The sequence below is a fragment of the Falco naumanni genome, chromosome 4, assembly GCF_017639655.2.
Source record: "Falco naumanni isolate bFalNau1 chromosome 4, bFalNau1.pat, whole genome shotgun sequence".
NCBI classification, from domain to species: Eukaryota; Metazoa; Chordata; class Aves; order Falconiformes; family Falconidae; genus Falco; species Falco naumanni.
The window spans coordinates 90737394-90747204 of record NC_054057.1 but is presented as its reverse complement, the minus strand read 5'-3'; the positions used below and the strand labels follow the sequence as shown (position 1 = coordinate 90747204).

General features: G+C 54.6%; 1 protein-coding gene across 1 annotated transcript; it reads left to right on the top strand.

Moving 5' to 3' along the window:
- The first annotated feature begins 538 nt into the window (after positions 1-538).
- Positions 539-5930, top strand: BHLHE40 (basic helix-loop-helix family member e40). Its single transcript, XM_040592636.1, has 5 exons — positions 539-810; positions 901-970; positions 1204-1311; positions 2124-2247; positions 3282-5930. The coding sequence occupies exons 1-5, from the start codon at positions 731-733 to the stop codon at positions 4139-4141; spliced, it is 1242 nt and encodes a 413-aa protein (XP_040448570.1). The 5' UTR covers positions 539-730; the 3' UTR covers positions 4142-5930.
- The last annotated feature ends 3881 nt before the right edge of the window (positions 5931-9811 follow it).

Sequence of the window (9811 nt, the reverse complement as noted above, 5' to 3'; positions counted from 1 at the left end):
CGCTCCCCCGGGACACTGGACCCACCTGCCCGGGGGATCCCGTGGGGACCCAGGACCCACCTGCCCAGGGGATCCCGTGTGGACACTGGACCCACCTGCCCGGGGGATCCCGTGGGGACATCAGACCCACCAGCCCAGGGGATCTTGCTGGGACACTGGCCCTGGGGATCCCGCTGGGACACCAGACCCACCCCATGGGGACATCGGACCCACCGAACCCACCGGTCCGGGGGACCCCAGGGGGACCCCGGACCCTCTCCGCGGGGCCACCGGGCCCGCTCCAGGAGGATCCCCGGCCCCACGGGCTCCGGCGGGGCCACGCGTGCCGGCGCGGCGGGCGGGGAGCGCGGGCAGTGCCGCCGCCGGGTGCCGCCGCCGCCGCCGCGCAGCCGGGGGTGCCCCCGCCGAGGCCGGCCCAGCCCCGGGGCCCCGGGGGCGGCCCCGCCTCCCCCGGCACGTTGCGGCGCTGCCGACACGTGAGGCTCATGTGACGGGGGGGGCCCGGGCCCGCCCCGGCGGCCGCCAGACGTGCCGGCAGTCACAGGGTAGCGCACGTCGCTCCCGTCCACCCACTCGCCCGCATTTAACCCGGCCCGCCGCCGCCCGCCGCTCCTCAGCCCGCGCGGCGCGGACGCGGCATGAGCAGCCCGCCCTGAGCGCCGGCCGCCCCGCTCCGCACCGCCCCGCTCCGCTCCGCTCCGCACCGCTCCGCACCGCTCCGCGCCCCGCCATGGAGCGGGTCCCCAGCGCGCAGCCCCCGCCCGGCTGCCTGGGCAAGCTGCCCGCCCTGGAGAGCGGCGAGCTGCCGGGGTAAGCGGCGGGTCGGGGGGAGGACGGACTGGCCCCGCCGCGGCCCGGCGGGACGGGGATAATATCGGTGCTTTCGTTTCGCCCGTGCAGGCTGGACTTCGCGCACATGTACCAAGTTTACAAGCCCAGGAGGGGGTTAAAGAGGAGCGAGGACAGCAAGGTAAAGCGGGGGCTGCCGGCCCCGGGAGGGATGCTCCGCCGGCGGGGGCTGCCGGCCGCGGGAGGGGATGCTCCGCCGACCCTGGGAGGGATGCTCCCCCGGCCGGGGCGGCGGGCGTGCGGCACAGCCCCGGGGGCGGGGGGACCGCGCACACCGGCACAAGCGGCGGGGAGCGATGGCCGCGCAAACCCCCGCGGCCGCGGAGCGCTGACCCGCTGCCGCTGGCTTTGCAGGAGACCTACAAGTTGCCCCACAGGCTGATAGAGAAGAAGAGGCGCGACAGGATTAACGAGTGCATCGCGCAGTTGAAGGACCTGCTGCCCGAGCATCTCAAGCTGACGGTAGGTGGGAGCGGCCCCGGGACCGGCCGCGGGGCCGGACGGGCCGGGCGAGCGGGGCTGCCCGCCGCTGCGGTTCTCCCGCGGCTCGGCCGCCCATCGCACCGCGGGGGGGTTATTGTTAGCATTTTTATCGTTCCTTTTTTATTTTTATCTGTATTTTTACCATTATTTTTATCATTATTATCTTTATCATCATCCTTACAATTATCAGCATTAGTATTACTACATGCCCCCCTCCTTTCTTCTTGTTTTTCCCCCTCCTTTATTTTTTTTCCCCTTGTGCCCCCCGGTGGCCACACGCCCAAGCCGGGCTGCAAACGCCTCCCAAACTTTCCCAGGAGCGGAGTCCCTCGAGTGGCTTCCTGACCTGCTGGAGGGCCCCTGTGGCAGCTGCTAGGGGGATTCTGCCCCCCCCCCCGCCCCCCCCCCCCGCCCCCCCCCCCCGCCCCCCCCCCCGCCCCCCCAGCTGCTGCCGAGGGGAACCCCCAGCCCGGTTCCCCGGTGCTGAAGTCACAGTGCCAGCGAGAGCAGCAGAGCAGAGAAATAGAAGACTTCTCTTTGATTTGTGCGGCTGCTCCCAAAATACCCGTAGGATTTTGCAATAGCTTTTTCTGGAGCCTGCTTTTTAACTGATTTTCACGGAATATTGTGGTTTATAGCGCTGTTGGCCATCGGGGCACTGCCTTTAAGCCTTTCCCCCCCAAACCGTGTCGGTCCTTCCCCTGTTGTTTGGACCGTGTTGGCAGCCCCGTCAGGCTCCCAGGTGCGTGGCCGACCCCACGGCAGACGCCAACCTGTCCCTTTGCTTTCAGACTCTAGGTCACTTGGAGAAGGCTGTGGTGCTCGAGCTCACCTTGAAGCATGTGAAAGCACTAACTAATCTCATTGAGCAGCAGCAGCAGAAAATAATTGCTTTGCAGAATGGTTTACAAGCGGGTGAGTATTCAAATTGTATCATGTGAGAACCTGCGTGCACTTGATGGACTTTCTCTCAGAGTCTTTGAAATGCAGTTGTGACACTTAGTGCCTGAGAAGGGAGGAGGCAGGAGTTCTTGCCCTTAATCACCGTCATTTTCTCTTGCTTTGCTTATGGGCTTTCGCAAAAAAAGAGGCATTTCTCAATACAGTCGAGGTAGAGTGCCCTGTGGAGTTGTTAAGTTAAATGGATTTTAAGTAGTTTTAGTTTAAAGCCCAGGTTTGCTGTGAGGTTCTCTCCAAAGCCATGTGAGTCTTTCCATTTATCTTGATGAGCTTTGGATCAAACCCACTTTTGTTTGTTTGGGTGGTGTTATTTTTTTCTCCTGAAAATACATGTAAATCTGCCTTCTGTACACACCTTCTGTAGGTCTCTTTCTTTATAAATGAGCTAGCCTATGCTCTGCAGGCAGAGAGGGGACCTGGTGTATCAGCTTATCACGCTGTAGATGCACTTCCTCCTCCTATTTTCACATGTGGCACTCACGTGAATCTGATAAAGTAAAATTTAGTTTTTCTGAAGCGCCTTCCACTGCTCTGACAGCCACAGGGAGTGCAATAGAGCTTTAAGCTGAAGCAAAATGGCCCTGGGTTGGAGCTGCTGGCGGGCAGCCCTGCTCCAGGAGCGCTCTGCCTGGAGAAGGGTGAGGTGCCTCTGCCTTGCCTGGGGTGTTTCCCAGAGGAGGCACCAGCTTGGTTCATTCCTTCCCTCTGCGCTTCAGCACCTCTTGAGGGTGGCATATACAGTAAATGCAGAACTAAAATATTAAGTTTAAAGTTACTATGTGAAAGTGGACAGGAGGATGTTCAAATAAAAATGCATGCTTATGCAGAAATCTGGGGGATGCTCACAAAGTTCGTGGTGACTGCCAAGTTCACCTTCTAGCTGTGCTGTGACTGAAGTTTAATATTGCCTCCAGTCCGCCTTGAAGATGGTAATGGAACTATTTAGCAGGTTGTTAATTTTTAATTTCTTTCTGTTAATGTTTCCTCAGGTGACCTGTCATCAAGAAACCTTGATTCCAGCCAGGAAATGTTTCGATCCGGTTTCCAGATGTGTGCCAAGGAAATGCTGCAATACCTGGCAAAGCACGAGAACAGCAAGGACCTGAAGTCGTCCCAGCTGGTCAGCCATCTGCACCGAATGGCCTCCGAGGTACTCCAGGGTGGAGCTGGCCGCAAGTCCGGAGACATCCCTCCTAAAATGGTGGACTTGAAAGAGAAACCCATCTCCTTGACCACAGCGGCAGAGGGACACGGGAAAAACTGCGTGCCTGTGATCCAGAGGACATTTGCTCACTCCAGCGGGGAGCAGAGCGGCAGCGACACAGACACGGACAGCGGGTACGGGGGAGAGCTGGAGAAAAGTGACTCCAAATCTGAACAGCAGTATTTCAAAAAGGATACTGAACTCAAGTACGCTGTCCAGGAGAGAATAAGCTCTATTAAGCAAGAGACTGAGGACCCGCCGGCCAAAAGGAGCAGGCTGGAGTCGCCGGAGGATGAGGGCCCTTTTGGCAGCGACATGATGGGCTCTTCCAGCAGCTTCCTGGGCCCCCATGCTCACCAGCCTCCCTTGTGCCTGCCTTTCTACTTGATCCCACCATCCGCGACAGCCTATCTGCCCATGCTGGAGAAGTGCTGGTACCCGGCATCCGTACCTGTCTTGTACCCCAGCCTCCCAGCCTCTGCTGCAGCACTTACGGGGTTCATGAACCCTGATAAAATCTCCCCGCCTCTGCTGATGCCCCAGAGACTCCCTTCTCCCGTACCGGCCCACTCCCCTATCGACTCCTCGGCTCTGCTTCAAGCTTTGAAGCAGATTCCTCCTTTGAACTTGGAAACCAAAGACTAAGCGCAGTGTGACTTTTTTCCTTTTTTTTTCTTTTTTGTTCTGTTTTTTTTGTTTGTTTGTTTGTTGTGTTTTTTTTAGTTTGAGACTTTCACTTTTATATGTTGGCTGGACTGAGGTGTGGGGATAAAGTTCACTGAGTGTAGGAAGCTAAATCCCCTTTTCTCTGACTTGTCAGGTAGCTTGGAGAAGGATGAAGGATGCACCCAGGTTAGCGATTCAGAACTACTTCCAAAGGAAAAAAAAACCCAAAAAACAAAAATAGAAGGGTTTTGTGCTTTACCCCTGACCTTCTTCCCTCTCTGCATCTACAGAACAACCAGTTGACTCAGTCAGCTGCGACAATATTGCAAAGCTGTGAAAAAATATTCCATGAGGCAGACTTGGTTTTAGGGTCTGTGAATATAAAAATATGGTACTTCTCATAAAGGCTTGTAGGGCAACGGCCCCGCTGCCGGCAGTTTGAGCTGAACTGATTTGGTGCCCCATCAGTCGCCAGCATCCGAGACTGGTGCGGCCGCCCTGAGTGCGGTGTGGCAGTGGTGGCAATGCCACCGAAAGCGTAGGAGGAGCAGAACAGCGGTCACTGCTCGGTCATGCACAGTCAGGTAGACTTAAGACGGGTTTCTCTCCACACCTTTGCTGATATATATATATATATTTTATTACTTTTTTTTTTAAGAAATAAAAGGTAGATGCTGCTTGGAAGCTTTACATGGCGTACATCTAATAAATAAATTAACGTGCCCCTTCCTGTAACTTGAGCTGCTAGTTTGGGCAGGGTAGGGGAGAAAATATCCCAAGGATCACTTTGCCTGTTGCACCTGACTGCAGGCCTCTCTGGCTGCTGCTGTACAGCTTCACTGGGTCTAGTCTGCTGGAAATCAGAATGGTTTTCTGAGTCCCGTCAGTGGGGACCCAGCTGGTGAGCAGCTGCTTCCTGACCGGGGCAAGTCGAGGGCTTCCTGCGGGAGGGAGCAATTCAGCCGAAGTTGACAGCGCAATGCCCGCTGAATGTGCCCCTGTCAGTGCCTTTGAAAAATTAAAAGACTGGGATTTTCAAAGGAGTCTAATCCCAGTGGGGTTTGAGCATCTAAATTCCTTAGTCTCCTTGGCAAACCCTGGCCCACATTACTGTATTAACGAAAGAGGGTTAGGGTGTTGACACTTGTCCCATTAAACTGCGAGAGTCTTTCTCTGCAGAGGAACATCGCATCCAATTTGGCTTTTGGTTTTGGGTTTTTTTAATGAAAAAAAACCCCAACACTTCACTGCAAAATGCAGTTTTGTGTTTTTTGGGTTTTTTTTTTTTTCTTACTGGTTTTGAGAACTCATGTCCAGAAACCCTGTTGTATGGATTTTCATTTCGCCCTCCCATTGCACCAGCTGTTGAGATGCACTATGCTTGATTGCAGATTGTGTTCTAACGTTTATTTTGTTGTTGGTTTTGGGGTTTTTTTTGGTATACAGTTGTTGCCTTTATTTGTAAAATCCTGTTATAAATATATATATATATTATATAAATATATTAAAAGGTAAAACGTTTCAGATGTCTATTATTTGTATAACTACTTGAGCAGAAAGAAGTGAGAAATATGAATGTATTCTTGTTTCTGGGTTGTCTTGTTTTTTTGAAGAGAAGAATTTTTTGGTTTTCTCTAGGGAGAGGTACAGTGTTTATATTTTGGAGCCGCCTTCAAGGTGGGATATTGTACATATTTTTATCTTGAGTAAATGTTAAGTAGTTGTTTAAAAATACTTAATAAAATAATTCTTTTCCTGTGGAAGATAAGGGTTTGCCTCCTGTGCTTTTAAGTGTTCGAGCAGGGCTGTTTTGTACAGTCTAGTCCAGCAGTTGATGGCGAGCGGGGCCCAAAGGCAGCTCAGGGTCCCGTTACCCATGTCCTCAGGGATATTTGTTTATTTTGACTCCCTTGGCACCTTTGGGGATTTTTATGCTTCCCGATCCCAGAGGGGTGCCAGGAGAGCCTGGCTGGCTTTTCTGCTCTCCCTATTCTCTCCATGCTCCCTGAGCCGGACTTGTTGGTTCATCCACAAGGAGGTGGGGGTGGGGTGGGGGGTGGCGGGGGGGGGGGTAGCCCCTTGCCATGGAGGATGCGGCAGGGGAGGGGGGGGTAGCCCCTTGCCGTGGAGGATGCATCTTCTCTGCAGGCTTTGCCCATTTCTCAGAGGGAAAGCTGTCCTGGCTGGCGGGGGGCTGTCAGGGAAAGCCCCAGTTGCCTCCACGGTGGACCTGTTGGGCTGGGAGGCATGGCCGCCATGCTGCTGCTGGGCGCTCGGGCAGGGCTGGATCGTGCCTCCGCTGGGAAGGAAGCCGTGCACGCTGCCATGCTGCTCCCGTGCACCTCTGCGATGCAGTGCTGCTCCGGGGCTGCCAGCCGGCACCGCAGGCGATGGCGAGCAGCCTGGTGCCTCTCCACTCACGCTGCTGCACAACGGGCTCGGGGGGATATCGTATGCATCTGACCACGGGCTCCTTCCCTGCCTCTACAGCAGTGACGCACGGTTTCTGGCCGCTGTGCAAAACAGCAATGACGCCAAACCTTTCCCCAAAGGCAAAAGATGGGCGAAGCGCAGCTCTGGCCTGCGAGGGATGGGTGGAAGGACTTTGTTTCCCAGCTACCCACAGATGGGGCATGGGCACTTCTGCGGGATATTTCAGATTTTCACAAGGCAGATGAATCACAAAACATGGCAAGTGGTTAAATGGGGACAGCACTGCTCAGTCTTGGGCTGCGGCATCTCTGGGACCCTGCTGGAGGAGCAGCAGGTGCCCGGGGGCTGCTGTTAGGCTCCAGTTAGCATTAGCTTGAAGTAGCATTAGTTTAAGTAGCACTAGAAAAAAAAATACAGGATTGCTTGTATTAATTTATCTGGGGCCTCCATGCCTCCTGATGTTTATTTTGTGTTTTTTTTTAATTAGGGCTAAATATTGATCCCACCAAAGATGCCTGCAAGTAACCCTGCTTTGGGGACAGCGTTTGGTGCTCAGTGCAGCAGCATTTACAGCCTTGGCAGCCGGATTTCTGGCTTGTTTCCATGGCTCTTGCTCCCCTTCAGTCTCTACCTTCTGACCCACCTTGTCATATGGTGGGAGGACTGGCAGAAGCTCCGGATCCTCAGTCACGGAGGGGAAAAAAATAGTATAAAAAGTCATGGAAGAGGGAAGGTTTATAGAGGAAGCGAAGGCTAACGATGGGCTGGGGATTTCCGCCACCACCCTGGCCCAGCGCCAGCAGGACAGGTGAGTTCTCTGGGGCAGAGCCGGCTCTGGTGGCCCTTGGTCATCCCCGTCCGGCAGCACGGGGCATGGGCTGCGCCTGTGGCAGCATTGTGTGGGAGACGCCCTGCGTGTGGACCACCACGCCGGGGGCAGCCCCCTGCCCTGCCTCTGCCTGCTGCGGGGCTGCACCGTCCCACCGCGGCATCACCTGCAAGGCAGCAGAGCCGGTGTGTGGCATCCTGGTGCGGCAAGGCCAGGGGCCGGCGGCGGCCGAGGGAGGAAGGTGATGGAGGGGCTAACCCCCGGCATGGCGCCAGGTCGTGGCAGCCCGTGCCGTGCCGCGCCAGCCGGGTGTGCTGAGTTCCCCGGACTTGTTTTCATGGTCTCACCCAGCTCTGACCTGCCTCAAATGTTGACACAATGTCACGTTTCCGACTGCAGTCTTTCATGTGCAGCCGGAGGCTAAATACGGCTGCTGGTTCCTGGAAAAAGACGTGCCTGGCACCCTTTCAGCAGAAACCCGATCCCCATGCAGGCTTGGCACAACAGCTGAATAACATGGCAATAACTCTTTCAGCAGCATTTCAACCCATAAATAGGGCTTCCCGAGCGACTCCTTGAAGTAAGGCAAGAGGATACAACGATTTTTAGAAAAAGCAAAAAAATAAAGCCAGAGTGCGTGAAAAGCTAGTGCGAGGAGGCAGCTCGGTTCCGAGCAGATCAAAGGATGTCGTGGAGATGCTGAGTGTGGTTTGGTTAGTATGAGCACAGGATTGCCTCAAAAGGAAAGAAATGCTCTTGAATTTTTTAACATCTCGGTCCCATTTTATACCAGCCCTGTGGAAGCAGGATAAGAGCCTTCCTGAAAGCGAGGGCCCTTCCTAACCCCAGTGAGGACACACAGACACATAATTTTAGCTTTTCACCACCTGTTTGGAAAGCTCCTATAACCGAGTGCTATGGGACTGGATGGTTTTTACAGGCATGTACCCCGGGAGCTGCTTATTTGCATTATGCATGGACCAGGGCCTAAAATAATCTGCAGTGACGCACATTTTTGCTGTGATTTTTTTTTTCCTTTTTTTTTTCCCCCCTTCTTTTCCAGGACTCCATTTTTCTGAATGTGCCATGACTTTTGAGGACCATGCATGGTTAACCAGCCCCAGGGCTCCCGAGTCCCTGAATCAGCACATCTGCCTGCGGACACCCGGCCGAGGGGGAGCGCTCCCCCCCCCCACCCCCCGGCTGTGACACGGCCACGACAGGGAGAAGTGCCCTTCTGCTCTGCCTTGGCTTTCATCTGCAAAGCGTGTAGCTGCAAGTGCCGCATGTTTACAAATGCAGGCATTGCAAGATCCCTTGAACTGTGTCCTAGTACAAAAGAGGCTTTGAAACAAGAAACACGTTGTCATGGCATGTTCCAGGCCAGCAGCACCAGCCTGAACCAGATAATTGCTGTTTCTGCTTTAGCTGCTTCATCGTGGAAAAAGCAGCAGGTCTTGAGCAAGTCTTTTTTTCCCTTTAGATGTTTGGTGTGATGCTTGGGATGGCAGGAGAGGGTCGGGAATGCCCAGGCAGGCAGGGGTGGAGGTGGGATGAGCCCAGTCCACAGGGCTGGAGGCGAAATTACTCTGCTGGGCTCAGGTCATGTAACCATAGCCCGCAGAGCCGGTGACACTGACCCTTGCTGTGTGACACGGGGTATTCATGTTTTGTAACCCTGACTCACGGCATGCTGCTGCCAGAGCCAGGAGGTGCAGCTCTCACAGTCCTCCTGTGCTCCAGACCTTTCCCATCGCCCTTCTTCTCGTGCTTCATGGCACTCGAGAAATATCCAAATGCCTCTTGGTGCCAGCTGACCAGGCAAAAAATGCTAATTGGCTCCTACACTGAGTATGTTCATTATGGCCCCTGGGCTTAATGGCCAGGCAAGCAGAATCCCTGCACCACCAGAAACAGCAGGAGTGATGGAAGGGGTGCCTGTGCTCTCATGCCCACCCTCCCAAGGCACTGCACTCCCATGCTGGGGTATTAAGAACTGGAGGGTAATATTTCCACCTGGTATTTTGAAATAATTTATTTTTTATACATTTCTCTTTCTCCCAGGTGTGTTTTTGCCCCAGGTACATCACTCTGTGGGGTCAGTTACTGCCATTACACCCAGTGCCTTTGGAAACAGCAAAACAGTAAAGCTCTGGCTGGCAAGGGCTTTTCACTGCACGTGCCTTGTTAAAAACTGCAAAATTGGGGAAGGCCGGGTAACAGCACACAGCTGGGGGAAAACAGAGGAGTCTGGGGCTCGTTTGTAAGAACCAATGCCAAGGAACGCCTGAAAATAAGGCAGATCTGCCCTCTCTTCTTGTGCATGCTGCTGCTCTCAGGAAAGTAGGACCTGGGGAGGGTCTGTGCTGGGTTGTTCCCATGCCTAA